Source organism: Oncorhynchus nerka, linkage group LG3 (assembly GCF_034236695.1).
Source record: "Oncorhynchus nerka isolate Pitt River linkage group LG3, Oner_Uvic_2.0, whole genome shotgun sequence".
Lineage (NCBI taxonomy): Eukaryota > Metazoa > Chordata > Actinopteri > Salmoniformes > Salmonidae > Oncorhynchus > Oncorhynchus nerka.
Genome location: NC_088398.1, coordinates 22199157 through 22225127, shown reverse-complemented (window position 1 = coordinate 22225127; position 25971 = coordinate 22199157). Strand labels below are relative to the sequence as shown.

Below are 25971 nucleotides of genomic sequence, written 5' to 3'. Positions count from 1 at the left end.
CAGCCCCTATAAAACATTTCCATATTACAATCCACATGTTGCTGCATGATTATTTTCCTGCTGTAGCAAATTGGCTCAAATTAAGATCCTACATCTGTGTATAAACAATTCAAATTGAGCGATCATTGTCGGGTCAAATCCAAACACTGAAAGAGATCTTGGAATGCACGAAGGTATGGTTGCACAATATACCGTTTAGAGTGAGCTATATTTGCCTAAGTGATATCTGGCCGAGTCATTTTCCTGAAAGATACAGTATGACCATCTGGTTTAGTGACTAAACATCCCATGACTGCATAGTGGATGGATTATTGTTTACTGCAGAATAATGAGCTCGGTCACGTTCAATCAACTCATGGTATTGTCATACATTTTAGTGCTTATATTCATTTCCATAGTTGTTTTTGTTTATTATGCATTTGTAAATGTGATAGTGTACAACAATGTCATCGACTCAGTAGTAACAGCCGTGACAAAATTATGTGTTTTGGCTAGAGTTCAATTTGTTGAGTGGTAATTACAGTCCATAGGAAAAATCATGAATGACTAATAGCACTGTACCAAGAACAAACATTGTAATAACTGTCCATTATTTTCAACAACAAAAAAGCCACACATTCTACTTTTATTTCATTAATATAAGCCTACCATTTTTACATTTGCTCAAAATGGAAAGCTGCATCCGTTCTCAGTGAATGAATGACCACAATCATGATGACGATTTAACCACTTTCCTGCTGATGCAGTTGAATAGTCCCCGACTTTAATCCTGTCATCGCTTGTCCTTGTCCAAACAGTCGCGGCTGTAGATTCGGTGGAGATAAGGTTCGTGGACGCTCCTCCTAATATGATGCTGCTATTCCTCTTGGGAGTTTGTGGTCACGCGCCGCAGTCCGGTGTGCCGGGGAAAGCGCTTTTATCAGCTCACCTCTTATAAACTGACTTTCTTTAACTCTCGGTTGTGTCTTTGATTGTCGTTTATTTCTGCATATCCCTACTCTTTTTTTTGTAGGCTATTGGAAAACCGAAAACAGCTGAATTGAGCATACCCGTTGAGGAGCCAAGGACCTTTGTAAAACCGTGGTCTGTCAGTGGTCATTTTGGAAGGCTTCACATTGGGTCGTGAGCGATGAAACTTAAAATAGTTTTGGATCTTTTGTATTTCCTCATAATTTTACTCCCCAATACAACGTTTTGTCAAACAGGTAAGTGATATGCCAATGTAATTAATTGATCATGCCAAATTGGGACTAAATTGTATGTAGACCGTAAAATGAAGTGCTAAAATGACCTGTAGCCTACCAATGGGTTTCAAGCTTATTTTTTCAACGGACATGGTTTACGATTAATATTATGAAAACAGTAGGCCTACTTTATGAACTGGGGGATAAATGTAGCATAGCTATGGAAGAAAATGTGGCAATACTGTTTTTAATGCTGAAAATATATAATTTATTTCAGCCAGATAAAGTCTCGGTTGAATTTTTTGTACCTGCTCTCTCAATTCCTTAGTCTTGTCCATCTGGTAAGAATGGTGTAAATCTGTGGCATGCATACCTCAATCGAGGTGCTGTCATCTAAGGGCACATACCTACGACTCTCATTGCTATGGCAGTCTATTGACCTGTCATTGGAGGCAGCAGGGGCCAAGCCTGTCTGTTCCTTCTCCAACCACACAAGCCTTTGAACCCTGTGGCCAAGGTGGGAAGAGACACAGTGTCCACGAGGGCCGCCTATTGGACCGGCCTGGCCCTCACAGGGATATGGTGCTGAAGGGTATCCCAGGACACTGACTATGAGAGTTCCCGTCTTGGCCGAAGAGAGACGGACTGACCAGGCGCTGCTGACAGTGAACGATGATAGGGTAGCTCTGAAAGCTCCTGTCGTCACCTGCAACGGCTTGTCAGACTGTCGTCACTATGTCATAGTTAGTTGGGCTATGACTTTTCACTTGGCTGCGAATACTCTCACTCATCTCATTTTGGCCTTTAAGTCCCACAGCTCTCACTTTTAGAGTTTTCTCTTTTTCCCTCGATTAATTTGGTCTTCGTCTTTATTTTCCCTCATGCTGTTCTGCTCTTCATTAACGATCAGCATATATACGTCTCTGTTGCCTGACTTGGAAGATTCACCACATAACCGTCCCATCTCTGATAGTTTGTACAAGAGGTGTCGTCAATTTTGGTTCCAGTCTTGCCCATCACCGTCATCAGTCTCCTATATTTCCGAGGGAAACTGTTAGGGTCTCTCTTTTTGCCCTCGACCTAACAGCTGGTTGCCTTTTATCCTCCACTATTTTCATCGCCGTAGTGGGGATGCTGGGATCAACCACTGACACGGGAGGTGTAGCAGCACCCACCATGAATGGAACACAGTATGGCTGTGAGGGCCAGGCCGGTCCAATAGGCAACATCGAAAAGGGCTGAGGGTGTGGAGTGGAGACATAATCAATCAATGGAGTAGATGGCTGGATAGAACCTCCAGAGGTGTAGGCCTCTGTGGAAATGTTTGGAAGAGAAGCAGAATCTAGGCCCATATTTTTGCGCTGTATATTGAAGACAATCGAATTAGTTTGATATTAAATATTTGAGAAATCATGACATTATATTTTTGTTAGGCTTGCAATTAATAGTAATCATATTTGATTACCTAAGTACACTTTTTCCTTGTTAAGCAATTTCTGATTGTTTCATCATTTTTTGTTTTGTGGTTATGCTTCTAAAAGACGTTCAAACAACACGCTTACCATGATCTTGTTGTAAGAAGTGTTGTTGGTAATTGTACTGAATGTTCATTTTTATCCTCTGCTCTTATGCCAGATACATTGTAAAGGGCACACCTACATCAAATCAAGAGCATCAGTAGCACATTTTTGATTTTTTTTACAATGTTCCTCCACCATTACCTGACTGTGGTGTCAGAATTGTTACTCAGGTGAACACAGCTGGTGTTACTGTGGCAACTACCAAACATTCCTGCTTCAGAACAGCTGTATTTGCAGTAGGCCCTACTTTCCCTCTCAGCAAAGTTTCAAGAGAATGTCTTTCATTTAGATTCTGTCCAACACCCGAGGGTCTTGCTTCGGTATGCTCCAAATAAATACTTTCCCTCCTGTTTCAATTTCACATTTCACCCTAAACCGAGAAGTCAGACTGTCTTTGAAGCTGCTTTAAACATGCTTATCGTAAGCAAAATTCTGATCACCACAGCAGTTTTTTACCACATGCCATTGAATAGCAAGTACCTCATATTGCTTCCCCCTTTTATGATACCTCTCATGTGATGGCATATATTAAAGCGGAGCATATGGACATTAGCAGTCACATCCTGCCAGAGCTGAAGTGTCTCTACTTGACTTGGAAGCCTATAAATAATAAGGCTGTTAGCTTTGGCTACGACTTAGTTCCTGATCAATATTGGAGACGCCATGTGTGGTAACGGATCCTTTCATACTAGACACTTCCACTCTGACTGATCCCAGCTGGGACTGTCATTGGATACATTAAATTACAACATAGATGTAGGGGAAGTAGAAGACAATCACGTTCAAAGTGGATCTCCTCACTCTGCATAGTGGATTTGACAATAACACTTCCCTGTAAATCAATGAATTAGTGGAACATGACTGCCCGTGACTTGCATGCAGTACAGTGACAGTCAATGTAGAAAACATAGACGTGAACCATCTTTACCATATTTTGTAGTATACCCCGTGCACCACTATAGTTTACGAAAAGATACACAAAGTACATGTTCAAACCAAACCAAAAATGCCATTCAGTTATTCCAGATCCATGAGTTTTTTTTACCTGGCGCTCATGGTGCCCTTCAGCATGGGTACTGTGGGAATACTCAGGTATTTCTCCAGAGTGTACTGGTCCCTGTTGATGAACACGTTGTAGTCCCAGCCCTGTTTGGTGATCCGGGTTGGGTGATGGCACGTGTTGGGTAACGAGGGAAACTGATGGCGAGAACCACGGTACCTTCTCCTTGGGTGAGGGTTGGGGGCTTTGAACAGGGTGTAGTTTTGGGTAGTGGGTGGCGCGAAGGGTTGGGAGTATATTGTTCCCCGTGGTTAAGTTGGTTGCCTACTCTTGACAGGATGGGGAGACGGACTTGGTTGTGGAGCTAGCAGACGTCTGTGATAGGTTGTCAAGTGTTATTGGGTTGTCAAAGACAGTTGGTTTTGCAGACGGAGGATGTTCAGCTTGGGATGCCCCAATAGTATTTACATCATCTTGTATTCTTACTTACACCACTGAGGAGTTACTGTTTGCTACGGTAACATGAATCGTCTCAAAGTCTAGCAGATCAAAGTCTAGCAGATCAAAGCCTAGCAAATAAAAGTCTAGCAGATTGTCTTCTGTCATTTGTTCATTGGGAATGGACTGGTTGGACTTATTGGATGTCTGTGCTTTTACCCCAAGTTTGTGAAAGACCTGTACAGACTGCATCATCTGATGACCCAGATGGCTCCTTGGCGGTTGGGGAGTCTTTGGGGTAGGCCCCGCCCCAAACGTACCCCCCTTAACGCTACCTTTCTGCTTCCTGGATGAGGAAATGTCTGGACCGGTTCTGTCCCCACCTCCATCTGCGGCGCCGCTCCTTGCACATTGGACCAGCTCCTTCACAGCACACGTCACAGGACTAGGGTTACTCTCACCTACACTCTTTTCACCTCCCTCTTTGCACTGTTCACGCCATCACCAGTCACCAACCTCTCCAATGATGGCTGTCTTCTTTGTTGTCTCCCCTCTTCCCTGCTCTGCTTCCTCCGCTTTCTTTTCAGTAGCATCCATCACAGGGCTTCCTGTAGCATCCTCCAATGGGACAGCTGGATTGCCAGTGTTCAGTGTTGTGTCAATAGGTGCCATGGTAATGTTGGTTGCAGGTGCTGGTGCAGCAACACAGATGTACCCTGGTGCGGGGGCATACTGCCCATGTTTGTGGCACTGGTGGTGGCTGAGGGGGCTGATCTTTGGTAGACAACAATGTGCCATAGATAGCATGTTGATGGGTTTGAGGATGAGAAAGAAGGGGTTGATGGTGATGATAAAGATGGTAATGAAGGAGATTGGGATGATTAGGCGGCTGCTGGAAACCGTAGGCTGTTACAACCGTAGTGTTTGTGCTGTGATCTATGACCAGAGTTACCTGTCCTGCCAGCCAGCTGTTTCCTGAAAGGAAACCCGAAGATCATTTTTTGATTCACAAAATATTTTGTACAGTATATTATGAATAAATGCATTTTTAAAGTCATTATGCATTTGCCTTGTCAATTTCTGTCATCCAAAATGAGAATTTCATGCTAACTTTAGAATAAAGCATAAACCATAGATAGTTAGAGAGCTGAAAAGCTAACAGACAATTTTGAGAGGTTGGAATAGTAATTGAACAAAAAATGCTTACCTTGTGTTGAGTCAGGTGTGAAGGCGTTACTCTGGAAAGGGTTATGATCCTCCATAGTTATAAACAGTTATTTTAACTATTTTAAACACTATTTTTTGAAAGTACAGTACTTTGTTGTTTAGTTAAGTAATTGTTTGATTGATGCACCTAGAATGTCAGTGTCGCCATTTTTGGTTCTAACTAGTGGGAGTACAGCTACGGCAGGAAGTGACTTTTTCGTAGCGGGTTAGGAAACTTAATGTGGCCGGTTAGGAGACTTATGTTAAGGTTAGAAAAAGGTTAGGTTTAGCTAAAATGCTCTCCTAACCTGCGAAAAGTAACTTCCGGCCGTAGTTGTACTCCCTCTAGTCACAACTCCTCGACGTTCCAACTCCAGAAAATTGTTGTTTTGTTAATTTCTCCAAATAAATGTTGTTTTTATGCACAAAAGTACAAACAAGATCACCAAGATCAGCATATTTTCAACATTAATTTGTCTCATAATCCCATAACTCCCATAATGATTAGGTCAGGCCTAGTTATTACATGGCTGCAACTTAGTATTGACAGTGTTTCATTGCTAACTCAGTTGATTGTGTGTGTTGGGGGGGGGGGGGGGGGGGTTGGGATTTGGGATCGGTAACTTCAAATCAAATTATGTGCATATACTTGCGTGTGTACATGCTTTGAGTGGAAAACACAGCAGCACCTTATTCACTCATGTTCGTGGTGCTGCATGTTTGGCTGCTTGTGTCTATCCTCAGTGCTGCCCCCAGAATGTGCTCCGGGGGGTCACTCTCTGCTCCAGAACCCATACCGCAGCACCAGTTTCAGCTCCCGCAGCCTGCAGCAGTCAGCCCTCCAGGACTTCATCTGTGACCATTCCCTCATACCAGGCTGGTACCAGTTCCAGATCTTTGACAAGCCCGCCAGCATGCCCACACAATGTGTGGAGGTAAATACAGAGGATACATTTTTATTTCATAGTACTTTTTCTCTCTAGGTCTCAAACGATGTTACAATGTATGGAGGTCAACCCATCCCCCTCCGTGTCGACTAACACCCATTTCTTGACTGTGTCCAGCTCACTAATAATCACCGAAATGTGGCCCCCAGAGAAAAATGTGTTTGACACCCCTGGTTTAGGTGGTCTTTCATAGGAAATGCCATGCCTCAGTCAGAACAGTACAGAAAAATATTGTCCCCATAATATAAGATCTTACAATGGCGCCGGAGGGGCTGCAGTTTTACAGGCTCCTAACCTATTGTAACTATTATTTTATTTTTTTTGCATTGTTTGTAACTTATTTTGTACATAATATTGCTGCTGGATATCAGAACAGCGATTACTCACCTCAAACTTAGCGAAGACTTTTTATTTAATGAGACCGACGTGAAGGATATATTGCTTCTCCGAGACCAGGACCAAATGCCGTCGTTCGCGTGAAGTGAATATGGAAATACAGGGGGCGGAGATCGGGGTGCCCTGTTTTACCTCATTTCTACCAGCATGTCATATGTGCAACCAGAGGGGAAAAAACTCTAGACCACCTTTACTCCACACACAGAGATGTATACAAAGCTCTCCCCCGCCCTCCATATGGCAAATCTGACCATAATTCTATCCTCCTGATTCCTGCTTACAAATAAAAACTTAAGCAAGAAGTACCAGTGACTCGCTCAATATGGAAGTGGTCAGAGGCCCTGGATTCTACGCTACAAGACTGTTTTGCTAGCACAGACTAGAATATGTTACGGGATTCATCCAATGGCATTGAGGAGTATACCACCTCAATCACCGGCTTCATCAATAAGTGCATCGAAGACGTCATCCCCGCTGAACGTACGTACATATCCCAACCAGAAACCACGGATTACAGGCAACATCCACACCAAGCTAAAGTCTAGAGCTGCCGCTTTCAAGGAGCGGGGCACTAATCCCGCGATGCCCTCAGACGAACCATCAAACAGGCAACGTGTCAATACAGGACTAAGATTGAATCCTACTACACCGGCTCTGGTCATGCGTAGTCACTTAACCCCTACCTACCCCTATGTACAAATGACCTTGACTAACCTGTATCCCTGCACATTGACTCGGTACCAGTACCCCATGTATATAGCCTCGTTATTGTTATTTTATTGTGTTAATTTATTTAAATTTTTTACTTTAGTTTATTTAGTAAATATTTTCTTTCTTTTCTTAAGCTCTTCTTGCACTTGAGTACTTTTCAGTGAGTAGCCAAGTCATTGCAGTGGTAACATGAGTGCTAGTCTTGCCCTTTGAAGTGAACATAGGCTCTTTGTTCCAAGGAGACTGGGATGGTATCAGCATTAAGCACAGGACCAAAGAGAGCGAGAGACAGGAAAGAGATATTAGAGACACAGGAGTGACAGGAGAGAAACGAGAGAGACTAGGAGACAGGGTTAGAGAGGGAGAGACAGGGTTAGAGAGAGACATGGTTAGACAGAGAGCAAGAGAAAAATGTTCCTCATTTTCTCTGGGCTGCCTGCTGTGCTTCAGACTGAAGGATCCATCAGAGGTGTCAGCTTCCTCTTCTTCACAGGGCATTATCATGTGTCATATTGCCATTGTTACCTGCAAAATTTCGCTCTACAAATCATAACCAATGTGCTTGTTTTATTACCATCCAGTATAAACTAGCCTGGTCCCAGACATATTTGTGCTGTTTTACTTATTATCACAATGAGTGGCTAGAAATTTGCAAGACAGTGCAAACAGATCTAGAACCAGGCTAAAGTAGTCTTATTCTGTTCTCTATTGTCTTCATCTGTGTCCACCAGGTGAACCACTGTGGGACCCAGGCCCCAGTCTGGCTGTCTCTGGGGGAGGGCGAGAGCCTTCCGCGGCCCCTGGAGGTGACACAGCTGACGGCCTGTGCCACCTGGCAGTTCTTCCTCAGCAGCAGTAAGGACTGCTGCCTGTTCCGCATCCCTGTCACCGTGCGCAACTGTGGAGACTTCTACGTCTACCTGCTCCAGCCCACCCAGGGTTGCATGGGCTACTGCGCACAGGGTACAGCAGCTGTTTACGATAGTCTGTTTAGGTGGAGGCAATGAGGAGCTCCGTACGCTATGAAAGTGAGACTGCATTTCCCAGGAAGTAGCCTTGTAGTTTTTTCTTTCTTCAATGGGCAAAAACGGAGCGCTATGGTCTTCAGCGCCAAAATGTCATTAAAGTTCATTCATCCACAAACACAAATATAATTGTATAAACAAACGTGTTTTCATGAATTTGATGATATAATCGTCAAGCCCATTCAAAAGATTAGGGCTGACCCCAGAAGTGCAGTCCAATGTAGTGGTGCATCACTTTTATAGTGTATTGCCAATGCTCTATGCTTTGATCTCTTACTGTATGTGTCAATGTAAACATGACATTACTTTAGGTTTGATAAATGCTGTACATGCTCCTAAAATAGAATATAACAAATGTTATTATTATTATAGTGGTAATAGTGTATATAAAGGTGACATGATACACCTGTAAAAACTTTAAAGAATTAGCACTCACTGCATGTAACTCATTAAACTGTTATTTATGTGCTTGTGCTTGTGACTTAACTGCTAAGACCACCGTTGTTAATTGTCCTGCTGTCTTTCACCATGTAGAGGTGTCAGACTCTGCGGCGGGGGGGTGTGGTCCTGACGAGGTGGAGGTTGACGGAGCGTGTAAAGGTGAGTGAGCTCTCTGCCTCCTGGCTGTGTGTTGTCTGGCTCTATAGGAGGCCCTTGTTAAAGTCAGGCACCACAACAATCCACGTCAGAATTGCCATGCGGTGTGGAATGCAGCAACAGGCCCTTCTCAGGTCCTCTTAATGAGCTAAGCATGTGTGTCCTGCCTCCCTCGCCCTGTCTCCATGACGACATCTCTCGGCGAGGTCGTGAATGATCCCTCTGCCGGTTTTAGGGCGAAGGAGGAGGGGGGCTGGGGACATAGGTGGATGGTTTAATGAACTTTTAGTTCAATGAACTAACTAGTTATCAAGTTGGAAGCGATACTATGAATAGGAGAAGGTACCTACCATTTAGGTACCTACTGTTTTGGTTTGTTATGTTTGGCCCCTTTCCCTGATTAGAGTTGCAGAAATATACCAACATGTCGGGACTCACTGGAAGGCAGTGGCTGATCACTGGATCTTTGCCTGAAATATAGATTTTGATTACTTGGTGGGTCACGGACAAAAACATTCAGCCAAGCTTCTATTATACACAACCATCTCATGTCACCCAAATACTAATATACATTGTTACCTGCTATATCCATGTAAATACCAGTTACATGCTCAGTAGGAAGAAAACTGAGTGAAACTACCCATTTTGTCTAATTTTGTCCAATAAAATATGTTGCTAAACATTTTGCTTCGGGGTACACTACTGAACACGACTCCATTATCCCTTCCAGCCAAACAGCCTCCTTCCCCAGCGGTACCTGTGATAGTAGCAGAGCTCTCTGGGAGCATCGTCTACCTGAAGTGCAGCTTCGAGGGCCATAGCCTGAACAGCTCCCTAGGCTATGTGGTTGCCTGGTCTCGCCTTTCCCCCCAAGGCATCAAAGAGGAACTGAAACAGGAGACTACTGTCCAAACCGTTGCCTTCATTGAGCTGGATGGGATCAACCTCCGACTGGGGGACAAGGTGGGTAGAAGTTACCCCTAACCACTGACGCAGGGTCAGATATTTTTCCTCTCTCTAATGGTTAAAGTTAAGATCGAGGGTAGTGTAATTTGTGGTTACGGGTAGCTTCTACCTCGCTTGTAAAACAGTCAAACGCAAAAAATGATGCTCGCTTCCGAGCTCTCTCTCAAAACTGAAGTGAATATGTTTTACAAGTGAGGTTATGGAGCAATAGAGCTGGCCGTGTTGAAAACCTAGACTGCCACCGGTCATCAAAGTTTTGCAGTATATTGTCATGTCATCCTTTTATCTCTTGTCATACATGTTGCTTTTTTTTCTTTACTGTGGTATCATGTCTATCACCTGTCTTCAACTATAAAGGCTTTTCTACATCCTGAACTGTAGCCTCTCTCTTCCTCCTGAACGGCTGTGGTTGTCCTTCCCTCTCTGGCAGATTTACTGCAGTTGCTCCAGTTTTTTCCTGGACTCGCCGGACATCCAGGGAGCCCCAGTGGAGAGCGGAGAGTTCTTCGCCGGGATCAGGGTAAGTCAAAGAGATAGAGAACACTATTTCAAGGATTTGGTGTTTGAGTGTGTGTAAAAGTGTGTAAGTTGTATGTGCGTGCATGCCTGTCTGTCTCTCTCTCTCTGGGTCTGGGTTTGTGTGTCTCCTCTTTGTTTTAAATAGTCACTGGTTAGTCAGAATTTCTCTTGTGACTTGTCTCTGCAGTTGAGACCCGAGGTGACTACTGTGTCTGAGGATGGGAAGGACTATGAGTTGACTGTGGAGAGTACCATCCCTGTCCCCTGTCCTGGCGATGCCTCCTCCTCCACCACAGAGGAGTGTACTCTCTCCTTACACCTGAGTACAAACAATCAAGGTAAATGCTTCGTAAGTAATCCTGCGTACTCACAGTATCACCACAGTAAAGTTAGATTGTTCAAAACGTTGTATTTTTTATAACTGATTTCGGCAATACGTGTTATTTACATAGTGTCTTGATTCTCCAGTGACAACGCATATTGACATGTTGGTATCCCTACAAAATAGACAAAAACAAAGCCAATGACAACAACCATTAAATGATCTATTTGTTCCTGCGTAGGAGACGATCTGCTGGGTCCAGACGTGGTGTTGTCGTCGTGCCGGGTGGATCTCTCCCAGAGCCTGGGGTGTCGTAACGGGGTGTGTAGCCAGGCCCTGGTTCACCTCAGCGCGGTCACAGACTTCCTCAGGGATGGGGACAGGACGACACAGATCTCTGTCAACCCCATCGTCACATCCAACTTCCTCTGGAGCGGCTACACACCACAGAGTGTCCAGGTACTGGAACTGGAAAAAAACACCCTTGTGATGGGTTGGGAGGAGAGTGGCGGTTGTTATTAGCCTGGTCCCAGATCTGTTTGTGCTGTCTTGCCAACTCCGATGGTCATTGTCACACTGTTTGGCATAAAACTTTGCAAGACAGCATAAACAGATCTGGGACCAGTCTAGGTTGTTAACAGATCTGGGACCAGTCTGGGTTGTTAACAGATCTGGGACCAGTCTAGGTTGTTAACAGATCTGGGACCGGTCTAGGTTGTTAACAGATCTGGGACCGGTCTAGGTTGTTAACAGATCTGGGACCAGTCTAGGTTGTTAACAGATCTGGGACCGGTCTAGGTTGCTAACAGATCTGGGACCAGTCTAGGTTGTTAACAGATCTGGGACCAGTCTAGGTTGTTAACAGATCTGGGACCAGTCTAGGTTGTTAACAGATCTGGGACCAGTCTAGGTTGTTACACTTAACTCACTCAATGCAGAATATGCTATGATGCTGTATATACTGTATAATGTACATTTTCTCACTGCCACAGTGCCCATACACAAACTGTAAGTTGCCAACCTACTCATCTAAGCATGTACTGTTTTCACTTTATTTTCTCATCTAGATAGCTGAATGTGAAAATGAAATAAATGATATTTGATATGTGATATCTGCTCTGTGTTTTCAGATCACAGTGACGGATGTTCCCTCTGCATACTGCTACTCTTTCACTGATCCTCACATCATCACGTTTGATGGCAGGTACTTCAGTCACTCCTTTATAGTCAGCCGTAATGATCGATGCAGTCAAGGCAATGTTAGCCTGCAAATATGATAACAATCACATGAATACCCATTAAAGTAGCTGATACTGTTATGTATTTCATGCATTTCCTTCCAGGCAGTATGACAACTACCAGATCGGAACGTTTGTGTTGTACAAGAGCACGAGGCAGCCGTTCGAGGTCCATGTGCGCCAATGGGAGTGTGGGAGCGTTGTCCACCACGCCTCGTGCACGTGCGGTTTCGTGGCAAGAGACGGCGGTGACGTCATAGCCTTCGACATGTGCAATGGAGAGCTGGGGGACACCAGGCCGCACCTGTCGGTGAAGAACAGGGACGTGGGCAAGAGCGGCATCCGCATCACTGAGTCTTACCAAGGACGCAAAGTCACAGTGAGTGAATAAATAAATCAAGTGTAACATAGTAACACTGCAAAAAGACTAGAAATCATGGTGAATAACAATCTAACACAGGATGCAGTTGAAATAGCAACAGCCTTCAATTCCTACTTTATTGACTCTGTCAGGTTACTGACACAGAACCCCTCCACTGATTTATTGGGCTCAGTGCTAGTGAATGACACTCAACCTGTCTTCATCATAAGGGAGGTTTCTGAGTCAAAGGTGAACAAGGTGATTAGCTCACTAAAGAACTCTAAAGCCAAAGATGTGTTTGGGATGGACTCTACCTTTCTTAAAAACTACAAAGAGTCACTCATTGGCCCCATTACTAAGGTCACCAACACATCTATTGGTCTCGGTGTGTTTCCAAGGGTATGGAAGTCGGCCATAATAACGGCCATCTTTAAATCAGGCGACCCTGCTGACGTGAGTAACTACAGGCCCATTAGTATACTACCTGTGGTGTCAAAGGTTGTTGAAAAGTGTGTAGCAGAACAACTGATTGCCCACCTCAACAACAGCCCCTTCACATTACACTCCATGCAGTTTGGCTTCAGAGCGAAACACTCCACAGAAACGGCCAACTGCTTTCTTCTGGAAAATGTGAAGTCCAAGATGGACAAAGGGGGTGCTGTTGGGGCTGTGTTTCTGGACCTAAGGAAGGCTTTTGATACTGTTAACCATGAGATTCTCATCACAAAATTGTCCAAGTTCAACTTTTCCCCTGATGCCTTGAGATGGATGAAATCATACCTTGAAGGCAGAACTCAGTGTGTCAGAGTGAGCAATGAGCTGTCGCCCACTCGTAGCTATGATGTGGGCGTGCCCCAAGGGTCAATACTGGGGCCCCTCCTGTTCAGCCTGTACATTAATGATCTGCCTTCTGTCTGTACTGGGTCTGAAGTTCAAATGTATGCAGATGATACAGTGATATATGTGCATGCAAAGAGCAAACAACAAGCTGCACAAGAACTCACTACTGTAATGGTCCAGGTTACAAAGTGGCTCAGTGACTCGTGTTTGCATCTCAATGTGAAAAAAACTGTTTGCATGTTCTTCACAAAGAGGGCAACAGATGCTACTGAGCCAGATGTACATTTACATTTACATTTAAGTCATTTAGCAGACGCTCTTAGATGTCTATGTGTCAGGGGAGAAGCTCCAGGTGGTATCCGATTTTAAGTACCTTGGCATCATACTTGATTCCAACCTCTCTTTTAAAAAGCATGTGAAAAAGGTAATTCAAATAACCAAATTCAACCTAGCTAATTGTTTGACTACAGAGGTGGCAAAACTGTACTTCAATTCTATGATACTCCCCCACTTAACATACTGCTTGACTAGTTGGGCCCAAGCTTGCTGTACAACATTAAAACCTATTCAGTCTGTCTACAAACAGGCTCTCAAAGTGCTTGATAGGAAGCCCAATAGCCATCATCATTGTCACATCCTTAGAAAGCATGAGCTCATGAGTTGGGAAAATCTTGTGCAATACACCGACGCATGTCTTGTATTCAAGATCCTTAATGGCCTGGCTCCCCCTCCACTCAATATTTTTGTTAAACAGAAAACCCAGACATATGGCAGCAGATCCACAAGGTCTGCCATGAGAGGTGACTGTATAGTTCCCCTAAGGAAAAGCACCTTTAGTAAATCTGCATTCTCTGTGAGAGCTTCCCATGTCTGGAATACACTGCCATCAGACACACATAACTGCACCACATATCACACTTTCACAAAATGCTTGAAGACCTGGCTAAAGGTCAATCAGATTTGTGAACATGGTCACTAGCTGTGTGTTGCCGCTTTCCATGTTGTCTGTTGTCTGTAGCTTGTGAGGTGTGGAAACACTTTGTTGCTTTTATGAATTTTGTTTTGCTGCTTTTTGTTCTATGTTGCTCTGTCTGTATGCTATGTCTTGCTTGTCCTATGTTGCTATGTCTTGCTTGTTCTATGGTGCTATTGTCTATATTGTATTTGTTTTTAATAACCTGCCCAGGGACTGCGGTTGAAAATTAGCCGGCTGGCTAAAACCGGCACTTTTACTGAAACGTTGATTAATGTGCACTGTCCCTGTAAAAATAAAATAAAATAAACTAAAAAACATTACAATTTTTTTTTTTTTAAGTTGTCCTCCGATGAGTTGGTGGTGGCAGGAAAAATAAAAGGTCCCTGAGTTGAAGCCCACGCCCACAGGAAGTAGTCATTAGCCAATAGGGTGTTGAGAAAGGCAGTGTACACTCACAGTGCAAAGTCGGTACTCAATTGTTTATGCTAATTATGATATGATACAGACTTTGATGATATGGCGACGCACTGGAAAGCAGAAAATAATTTAGTTGTAATAGAATAGAGCAAAATCAAATTAAATACAACAGAATAGAATAGGATTTAATCCCATTTCTGTCTGTGCTGTAGATGACCTTCTCGTCTGGGGCATTTGTGCGTGCCGATGTGTCTGACTGGGGCATGAGTCTGACCCTGAGGGCCCCCAGCTCAGACTGGAGCCAGACCCAGGGCCTGTGTGGGACGTATGACGGACAGACCCACAATGACCTCCACACAGCAGGGGGCACAGCGCTGGACAACGAAGACGTAGCAGCCTTCATCTCTGAATGGAAGTTAGTCTGATGCCAAGTCTCAAATCAACCTCTAGCCCCTAACGCTATGGAGTTTGCAGATCTGAAGAAGATATGTGGTGATGGTTCTAACCAGCCTATCAATGATTGCACTGCAGCTTTCATTGTAATTCCTATTTCTGTACAGTTTCTTTAGATCTGCAAAGCGGGAGCTTTGTCCCATTGTCCCAAGTGCAATGACAAAGTCCGGACCTGAGACTGTTCTTTCAAACGATGGATATGAATCATTTTGAACATTTTACATGAGCTCTTTCAGCTGTGGTTATGTTACATTATTACTTGTTGAATGTATTTCCATAGAGATCCTATTTGATAGTATTTATTTATTTAAGTATTTATTTCTCTTCTGGCAGACTCCCTCCTGGTAGCAGCTTGTTTGACACCGTGACGTCCTATCAGAGCGCCCCAAACCCTCACAGGTACTGTAACTGTGAAGAAGAGTCCCGCCCCACGTCCCCGCGAACCAGGTCTCAGGCAATCCCTGGCTTCGACTCCTCCTGTTCTCACCACGGCAACGTGAGACTCCACAGTATCATCCCCACTCTGGATGTCACCGCCGAATACAACTCAGTAGAGCTGTTCAAAGGCCACCACGATCACCCCTCATGGAACTCCAACCAGCACGGCCGGGCCGAGGACACCGGCCCCCAGCCTGTAGAGAGAGGCTCTACCCTAACAGGCTCCAGCCATGGAGCCAACAACCAGAGGAGCCGTGGAAGGCGCCAGTCCTACCAGTTCCTGCCCAACACGCCGTACCAGGGCCTGAGCCAGTCCGACCTGGAGGACTTCACCTACTTCTTCCCTGAGGACCACGAGCTGACTGCCCGGCCCGAGTCCTCCCCTGCCCCCACCTGGCCCACCCCGTCTGGGCTAACACAGCACCAGGCCAGGGTGCAGTGCCAGCGGGCGGTGGCTAATTCCAGCGTGGCCCTGGGCTGCGGCCGGCTGTTAGGCCCGGCCATAGTGAGCCAGGCGGTGGCTATGTGTGTCAGCGACCTCCAGCTAAAGGACGACCAGGCCTGGGTGGGTGCTACTCTTCCTCTGCTTGAGAATGAGTGTGAGAGGAGGCTAGTGGAGGAGAGGGGGAGAGAGGGAGAGCACCAGGAGATGCTGTCCTTCCTCAAGTGTCCTAATCTATGTAATGGGAATGGCCAGTGCTCCGAGTGGGGGTGTGTGTGCTTCCCTGGGTTCGGCTCCTACGACTGCAGCGTTATCTCTGGTGAGAAGAGGGGAGGGTTGGATCTGTAACACACATCTATATTCTAAATCAATCATACATATTGTAAGTCAACACTAGGCCAGGGTTTGGCTCATAGTTCATCAAAATGAAAGACATATCACAGTCATTTGCTAATCCTAGTGAAGCGATTTGTTAAAAACCTGCTGACATTTATTTTGCTTCTCATTTGTGTCTGTTTCTGGTGTCGTTTGGGATGGTGAAGACCAGACTCCAGAGATCACAGAGCTGGAGAATGAGGGACTGTGTGATGTCAGACAGAGTGACTGCTCCACTGTACAGGTCTTTGGACAAGGCTTCAAAGACTCCTATGAACTCAAGTGTGAATTTTTGAAGGAAAAGGTACCATATTACACCACACACAGAAACACACACATACACAACCGCACACACACACACACACACACACACCTCCATACCTGTGATATTATTTTTTTCTGTAGCACAGTACTTCTGACCCAAGTGTCCCCGCCTGTCTCTGTCTGCGTGTGTCCAGTTTGTGGATGGTGAGTGGACCCTGGACGAACCTCAGTTTTCCCTGGCTACCTTCCTGCATGTGTCAGGTTTGGAGTGTCAGCTCCCCCTGGAGTACAGACAACCCAGTGCAGGACTGGACCTGGATACGCCCACCGACAGACCCCTGGCACGCTGGCAGATCAAAGTCAGTGGAACAACGCTATGCAGCACATCTCAGTAATGTTTTGGGTCCAGACTCATTTGGGAAAGGGCAAATCACCCATAAAATACAGCTGGATATCAGAGATCTAAACAAGAGTACTGTTTGCAGCAGGGCAGGGTTCTGGCCTAGTGTTGTAATATGGTTTGTTTGCACACCTACCAGATGTTTTCAAGATGGTGCAACTTGGACAAGAGACCCTTACTTATAGTAGGAGCTTCTGTAAATATTTATTACCAGTAGTCACTGATAGGTAAGTCATTAACGTTGTCTTGGCAGGTGTCCAACGACGGCTACGGTTACAGCAACGCCAAGATCCTGACCCTGTTCGATGGAGCCTGTCAGATCTGCACGCTCAACGCTGACGTTCTCTGTACATCCAGGGTGGGTTTCTCTTGTGCTTTTTTCCTCTGGGTTTCAATGGAATCACAATGTTTCTGATAGCATGATCAGAATGTGTTGTTTAGTGATTTCGAATCTGACTTTAAATGATTCAATACTTGTAACAAGGTAACAATCCCCCTTTTTTTCATGTCCTTTGTTTTCCAAGTTGATTGAGAACATATTCTCAGCCCGAGGATGCATGAATCAGATTTTCGTAGTTTGGGTTCTTTTTCAGCCACTAACATTCAACAGATACTGTACATTATGTTGTGGAACATTCAACAGATGTTCAGGCTATCTCAAATTTCAGGCCCCTTTCCCACCAGGAAAAAACAGCACATGGGCCCGGACCCTCTTAAAACTGTGAGTGTAGCACATGGGGATCTGTGTAACATACTCCTCAGCCTGAAGTGTCTTACCAATCGGCGCCACACAAAAAGCTAGCTACGTGGCGCAAGTAGAGACCAATGCTCTGTTTGTAATTTAATGTACACTACCGGTCAAAAGTTTTAGAACACCTACTCATTCAAGGGTTTTTCTTTATATTTACTATTTTCTACATTGTAGAAACTATGAAACTATGAAATAACACTGGAATCATGTAGTAACCTAAGAATTGTTAAACAAATCAAAATATATTTTATATTTGAGATTCTTCAAATAGCTACCCTTTGCCTTGATGACAGCTTTGCACACTCTTGGCGTTCTCTGCCAAGAAACTGAAGATCTCGTACAACGCTGTGTACTACTCCCTTCACAGAACAGAGCAAACTGTCTCTAACCAGAATAGAAAGAGGAGTGGGAGGCCCCAGTGCACCACTGAGCAAGAGGACAAGTAGATTAGAGTGTCTAGTTTGAGAAACAGACGCCTCACAAGTCCTCAACTGGCAGATTCATTAAACAGTAACCGCGAAACACCAGTCTCAACAGTTGTCACGGTCGTCATATGGAGGAGACCAAGGCACAGCGTGGTAAGCGTACATACTTCTTTATTGAAAGAACACTGAACAAAACGTGACGCAAATATGAGTTGTGCAGACAGGCAACTACACATAGAATAAGAACCCACAAAATACCCAAGGAATATGGCTACCTAAATATGGTCCCCAATCAGAGACAACGATAAACAGCTGCCACGGATTGAGAACCAATTCAGGCAACCATAGACATATAAACACCTAGACTTACAAAAAAAAGCTAGACATACAAAAAAAGCTAGACAGTACAAAAACTAACAAACCTCCGTCACACCCTGACCTAACCAAAATACTAAAGAAAACAAAGATAAATAAGGTCAGGGCGTGACAACAGTGAAGAGGCGTCTCCAGGATGATGACCTTTCTAGGTAGAGTTCCTCTGTCCAGTGTCTTTGCTCTTTTCTTAATCTTTTCTTTGTTCTGGCCATTTTGAGCCTGTAATTGAACCCACAAATGCTGATGCTCCAGATCCTCAACTAGTCTAAAGAAGGCCAGTTGTATTGCTTATTTAAATCAGAACAACAGTTTTCAGCTATGCTAACATAATCGCAAAAGGGTTTTCTAATGATCAATTAGCCTTTTAAAATGATGAACTTGGATTAGCTAACACAACGTGCCATTGGAACACAGGAATGATGGTTGCTGATAATGAGCATCTGTACGCCTATGTAGATATTCCATAAAAAATCTGCCATTTCCAGCTACAATAGTCATTTACAACATTAACAATGTCTACACTGTTTATGATCAATTTGATGTTATTTTAATGGACAGAAAAAAAAGGTTTTTCTTTCAAAAACAAGGACATTTCTAAGTGACCCCAAACTTTTGAACGGTAGTGTACATGCACATTTTGTTACTGTGTATCAATCCCCAGGAGAAAACATGCAACATTGACAGTGTGTGTTATGGAGAGGGAGACCTCAATCCCAGCAGCCCTTGCCTGATATGCCGACCAGACTCCTCCAAATACACATGGTCCATCGCTGAGAGTAAGTACAATGTCCTCTTACCTATAACGTACTTTTACTCTACAACTGCTGTTTACATTATACAACAGCATCTCGAAACAAATCCATACCACGCGAACTGAAAGGTATTTGCTGCCACCCACTACTGACGACAGCACACAGTCACAGAGATCACACATGGCTGCATGGTCTCTGCAATATGTCTACAGTATGTCTATAGTTCTATAGGGAACAAGGTGTTATTTGGGTCAGAGACATTATAGTAACTTCAGGCCTCTGGGTATTGTAATTGTGGTTGGCTCAATGTGTTCCTTGGGCTGTGTTTTGAGTGTTCATACAAAATGAGGTCAAATCACTCCAGATCAATCAGAGTAGATAATAGAAATGAATACAACTGGTTCAAACTAGGAACAGAACATTTTTACAAAGATAGATAAACATATAAATAAAACAAGTTGAAATAAAGGAAAAATAATTGTATATTATGTACCTCAGATAATGATATGGACATTAATGATGAAATGATTAACGTTATTACTAAATATGACTATTCTGCTCCTGGAAGAGAATGAGCCACCAGTGTTTCAGTCAGCCCAGGGGCGTCTGCAGGCATTCCAGGGGGAAAACTTTGTGTACCAGCTGCAGGCTCAGGATCCAGAAGGCTCCGTGGTGCTGTTCACTCTGGAGTCAGGCCCCAGTGACTCCTCCCTCTCCCCCGCTGGCCTGCTCATCTGGAAGGCTACTGACACTACTGCCTCCTCCTCCACGCAGACCTTTCAGTTCACTATCACAGACGATTGTAGTGCTGAGACACTTGCCTCTGTACAGGTAGGTTTCAAAAGAGGAGAACACTGTTCAATAAGGATATTCCCAAAAATAAGAAACTTTGGATGCGAATTCCTCGACTGATTCTGTTGACTCTTTGTGAATGGGGATTCTTGGAGATTTCTCTTGATTGTCAGCTTTTCTGTCTACCGCGAGAGGGAGCTCTAGATGTACAATCCTTATTGTCCAGCCTGCCGCTGCACTAGTCTTTCTGCGTCTGTTCCTTTGTATGTCTGTTAGCAGGACATTCAAAACTAAAATGCACTAATTACTCACGGATTGTCAATCATTGTTACTCATACTTATATGTTCATTTCAAACTGTTTGTGAATTAAACTTAAGCTCTACTAACACTTCCCACTTGTGTGTGTCCAGGTCTCTCTGCGGCCCTGTGACTGTCTGAACGGAGCTTCCTGTGTTACAAACATTAACCTCCCCCCTGGCAGCGGGGAGTACCTGTGTGTCTGTCCCGCTGGCTTCACAGGGGACAGGTGTGAGGAGGACATAGACGACTGTAAACCCAACCCCTGCCGTCTGGTGAAGTGTATAGACGGACCCAACTCTTTCTCCTGCATCTGTCCCCCCGGAATGACCGGTACTGTACATGACAGAAATAGAATTACAACACACACTGTACGTTGTACATGCTGTCCATGCTAATACTGCAGCTCATTTGTGGGTCTCGGATGCTTTTATGACTCTTGAGAGCTTACTTTTAATCATTCAATTAGAAAGCTGACACTCCATTATAGGAACCGTACTCCTTATGACCACTCTTTCAGTGTTTGGTTACAAGCAGTGCCAGATTTCCTTTTCTGGTTCATTGAATTTAGATGTTGATGTTTTGTTAGTGGATTACATCCTGTGTGTGTGTGTGTGGAAGGCTGAGATTTCATTGATGTTGTTTTTGTGTTCCAGGTCATACCTGTAGAGAGGATGTGGATGAATGTGCCGCAGAGCCGTGCTTCCCTGGGGTGGGCTGCAACAACACACTGGGCTCATTCACCTGTGGCTCCTGTCCAGAGGGTTACACCGGGGACGGGAAGAGTTGCAGTGGGTCCCACTCTCCCTCTCTCCCTGTCTGTTTCTCTCCCTCCTTCTGTATCTCTCTCTTTCTCTACCCCTATCCTCTCACCCCCAACCCTCATTCTTTTATCAATATATTTCTATTGACTGTGAATAATTATATTCTACCTCCTCCTCTCCTGTAGTTAAATTGGAGCCGTCCAGTGGTAAGGGTGATGACTATAAGCTTATTCATAGATTGACCGTGCCTGTACCCGCTGTACCCACAGGAGGTCACCAGGGTTCTGACACGGTTAAACCATCAAGCCAGGCCCCCTGCTCCAGACAACCATGCTACCCAGGGGTGCAGTGCTTCGAGAGCACACACATATCCGTAGGGTACATCTGTGGACCCTGTCCACCTGGGCTCCATGGAAACGGACACACCTGTAGTAGAAGCACCACAACAGGTGAGAAGGGTCACCTGATCACTTAGCTGATGATTGACAGGGTTCAATCACCGTAAGAACGGTGTTATTAAATATCTGGGCTTATATGGGATTAGTCCATTGTTTTATTGATGGCTCATAGCTGGCTTCTAGTAAAGCTAACTGTTATGCCAGTATTATTTAGCTAGGTCATCAGGGTTAGTTGATAGAGGTGACTTGAGTTATACTAGCTCTATACAAATCCCATTTTAGTTCCTTTTCAAGCTCTGTCCTCTAACTTCCAGTGTTTTACAGGACAGAGGCCAGTTACCACCAACAGAGAAGATGGACGTTCCCAAGTGACAGAAGACTCCAGTAGGGAAATTACTGGCACCACCTCCTCCTCTTCTTCCTCCACCACCTCCTCCCAGTACAGGAGGATAACTGAGGGGCCGTCATCGGGTAGCAAGAGAGTCTCCTCCGTGGAGAGAAAGACACCTATTAGCCCCCAGGACCAAACTATCACCAGAGTCTCCACCCCCACCAATCACAACCGAGGTCAGAGCAGCAAGGTGGACCTGACCCCTGACCTTAGGTGGGGGTCATTGTCTCCCATAGTGACCTGTGCGGACTCGCCCTGCTTCTCCGGTGTTCCCTGTGAGCCCACAGTCTCAGGCTCCTTCAAGTGTGGCCGCTGCCCATATGGTTACACTGGAGATGGGTTCACCTGCAAAGGTTAGCGGTTAGCACTCTTGTTGTCTGTTTTTCATTCGTATGGTCTTTGTTCTTTTTTCATTCGTTTTTAACTTTCAAATCCTTACATGGACGTATACTGTAGGTTCCTATGAAACAGTGTGTGGTGTTTTCCAGCTGTGTGCCGGTATCCATGTGGAAGGAATATGGAGTGCTCTCTACCCAACACCTGCACTTGTAAAGAAGGTTATACCGGATATAACTGCCACATAGGTGGGAACAACAGTCAGGGTTGGACGAGACAGATGAGTTTATATTCTTATGGCTCTTTATGAGAGTTACAAAATAACTTCTGCAAAAATGTCTGTCAATTAGAATAAGTTGTTTTCAGTTACACATAGAAGTTGTAGATTATATTAACCTCCTACCTTCTCAGCTGTCTGCCGACCGGACTGCAAGAACCAGGGGAAGTGTGTCAGCCCAGATGTGTGTGTCTGTCCCGTGGGCTACAGCGGACCAACATGTGAGGAAGGTAAACATATCATCACACACATATTTGAACTCGAACTATGTACTCTATATCCTGGCCCCAAATCTGTTTGCGCTAACTTGCCAACTCATTGTCACTCATTGTGTGGCTTGACAATGATGTAATACGAGTTGGCAAGATGGCACAAACAGATCTGGGTACAGGCTATATGTTCTCCATTGTATATATTGTATATATTCTCCTTGTCTTACTGGACGCTCTGTACACCCCTTGGTTGCTGTGTTTGTAGCTAACTGTGAGCCATCTTGCCAGCATGGAGGAACCTGTCTGGTCAGGAATCTCTGCACCTGTCCCTACGGTTACGTGGGGCCAAGATGTGAAATCAGTGAGAGATAATCCATTTGATCCTTTCTTGCGTATATCATGTTTCCCTACAATTATCTAAACCAGTGTCTGCTTGCCTAAAAAAAATGGAATGTGTGTATAGGGGTTAGGAGTTGTCGTGTGTAACTGTGTCTGTGTGTGTCTCTGTTCAGTGGTGTGCAACAGGCACTGTGAAAACGGAGGGGAGTGTATTTCTCCCGATGTGTGTAAGTGCAAGTCTGGCTGGTACGGACCAACATGTAACTCAGGTAACGCCAATCAACACCACTTGTTCCTACTTAGAAGCCCATGACGAACGTATCTCTTTTCGACAACAGTATGTTTAGCTATGGGCTCAATATTCCATTGTCTTCACCTCCAGCTGTCTGCAATCCAGTGTGTTTGAACGGTGGGACTTGTATCAAACCCAACATCTGTGCCTGTCCCGGTGGCTTCTATGGCTCCCGATGTCAGATTGGTAAGAATAGGCATCACACTGACAATCAATAACCTCAATTGATTATGACACATTCTACTGTTCCCCTATTAGTGAGTGATCTGGCAATTTGCACAGAAGTCTATTGCATGGTGGTAATGTGGTTTAGTGAGGTATAACTGTAGCTGTGTCACTGTGCGCCGTGCCCTCCAGCTGTGTGCAGCCCTCCCTGTAAGAACGGAGGTCAGTGTATGAGGAACAACGTCTGCTCCTGCCCCGGGGGTTACACAGGGAAGCGGTGTCAGAAGAGTAAGAGCCACTGCCACCCAACACAACCAAACACCCCACATCACTGTCTATGCATGCAGTATTAAATAGTTATAGGCCCTATACCAACATAAATGCACTTGAATGGACCTAATTGTAATAACCCTGCAGCAAGCTAGTATGTACATGCAGTTATGTTAATTGAGCCAAAAATGCATGTTGCATTGTGTCTTTCAGGTGTGTGCGACCCCATGTGCATGAACAAGGGGAAGTGTGTGGGGCCCAACTCCTGCTCCTGTGCCTCTGGGTGGAGGGGGAAGAGGTGTAACATTCGTGAGTGTCAACATAATGTACAACCACTGTTAACCTGAACCTGTCACCATGTAAAGATTCCTTTACAATGCTAAGCAACTCTGTGTGTGTGTGTGTGTGTGTGTGTGTGTGTGTGTGTGTGTGTGTGTGTGTGTGTTTAGCCGTGTGCCTGCAGAAGTGTAAGAACGGTGGTGAGTGTGTGGGACCCAACACCTGCCACTGTCCCACAGGATGGGAAGGCCTACAGTGTCAGTCCGGTGAGTCCTTCTCACATTCAATATGATATATTACCAAGTTTCAATACATAGCTATATACTTTTATCCTGTACTTATATTGGGTTCTATACTATTACCTCCTCCTGCCTGACGGACAGCCATCTGTAAGCAGAGATGCCTCAACGGGGGAAGGTGTGTCCTGCCCAACTTCTGCCACTGCCGCAACGGGTACACTGGCGTCACCTGTGGGTTAAAGGTGAGCATTGGGTCACAGTTTGGATGTTAAGTTTTTTTTTTTATTGTTGAGAGATTATATACTGTAAAATCTCTTTGCTCTTTTGTAGGCCCCGCTTGCATAAGGGAAATTACGGAAGATGCAGAAGTTTTACAAAATACACAGCGCAAATGGAGTCTTATTAGGCAGTATGTGATCGTGGAGTGTGTGCCTGTGTGTGTGTGTGTGTGTGTGTGTGTGTGTGTCTTTGTACATGAACAGGGGGACTGGATATATTGCACGTATCTAATTGTCCCTGTTTTGTTACTACCTCAATGCTCAAGGTAGCACATTGATGTATGCCCTTGCATAAGAAATGCATAACATATTCATAAACAATGCATAATACTGTCTAAAACACTGCATATTCATTCAGAAATGTTTATGCCAATCGTGTTGATGTCTCAAAAGCTACGTTTACACAGGCAGTCCAAGTCTGATCTTTTTCCACTAATTGATCTTTTGACCAATCAGATCTGCTCTTTTGACAGTAATTGGGCAAAAGATCAGAAATGTTCTGCCTGTAAAACGCAGCCAAACTATGTAATCTAACATAGACATTCATTCATGTATTTTAATGCATACAAATGTGTTTTATAATCCTTATCCTAGGCTTTTATACAAAAGCGTTACTGCACACAGTATTATGTTGGAGTAAGAGAAGAGAATCAGATGAAAAACTAGTTGATGGTTTATTGAAGAACAATCTGGCTTTATATGATATTAATACCCACTTTTCTATTTGTTTTGTTCCTTGTTATTGATTTGACCTAAGTTTTTTCCACTCTGGTTTATTGTGGTACTGAAAGTGTTTGTTTTTTTCCTAAACTATTGTGCACTGTTGTTTCATACTTAATATGTATGGAGAAATAATAATATTCTTATTTTTACGTCACACCTGCCTTGGAAATGTTATTAGCTTGTTTGATTTTTTAGGGCCACTTGCCTGCAATTGTTTTGTGACTGTTGACGAGATCTGATGTAAGTATCAATTCAGATATACTTGATCACTTTGGTACATTATACTGTACATAGGTCAAAACATTTGTTATTTTAACATTTACACCGCATTGTTGTAAATCACGCATATGGAAACAAAATAAAAAGTTATTGTGTAACTTGCTTTAAGTAACACGTTGAATGGTTGAAATACAATACGGTAAGAGATGGACGAACACTTTTGTAACAGTTTAGTTATACTATTAATTGGCTACAGTATATTGTTAGTAAAAGCAGTTCGCTAAGTGTTGTTTTACTGTAA

The 25971-nt window shown here is 44.3% G+C and overlaps 1 protein-coding gene across 1 annotated transcript; it reads left to right on the top strand.

Moving 5' to 3' along the window:
- Positions 1–883: 883 nt before the first annotated feature.
- LOC115104796 (von Willebrand factor D and EGF domain-containing protein) lies at positions 884–25828 on the top strand. The gene is made up of 31 exons (XM_029626135.2): positions 884–1205; positions 6153–6343; positions 8194–8425; positions 9022–9087; positions 9815–10047; positions 10481–10570; positions 10757–10907; positions 11133–11350; positions 12022–12095; positions 12235–12508; positions 14936–15138; positions 15510–16375; positions 16599–16735; positions 16890–17054; positions 17349–17453; positions 19308–19422; positions 19967–20229; positions 20602–20821; positions 21145–21279; positions 21522–21701; positions 21975–22394; positions 22530–22625; positions 22789–22884; positions 23132–23227; positions 23379–23474; positions 23588–23683; positions 23855–23950; positions 24146–24241; positions 24382–24477; positions 24595–24692; positions 24781–25828. The coding sequence occupies exons 1-31, from the start codon at positions 1130–1132 to the stop codon at positions 24793–24795; spliced, it is 5295 nt and encodes a 1764-aa protein (XP_029481995.2). The 5' UTR covers positions 884–1129; the 3' UTR covers positions 24796–25828.
- The last annotated feature ends 143 nt before the right edge of the window (positions 25829–25971 follow it).

Coding starts and splice junctions, on each gene's coding strand:
- LOC115104796 (XM_029626135.2), top strand. CDS start 1,130: ATGAAACTTAAAATAGTTTTGGATCTTTTGTATTTCCTCATAATTTTA. Junction 1,206..6,152: donor TACAACGTTTTGTCAAACAG/GTAAGTGATATG, acceptor GTCTATCCTCAG/TGCTGCCCCCAGAATGTGCT. Junction 12,509..14,935: donor ACCAAGGACGCAAAGTCACA/GTGAGTGAATAA, acceptor TCTGTGCTGTAG/ATGACCTTCTCGTCTGGGGC.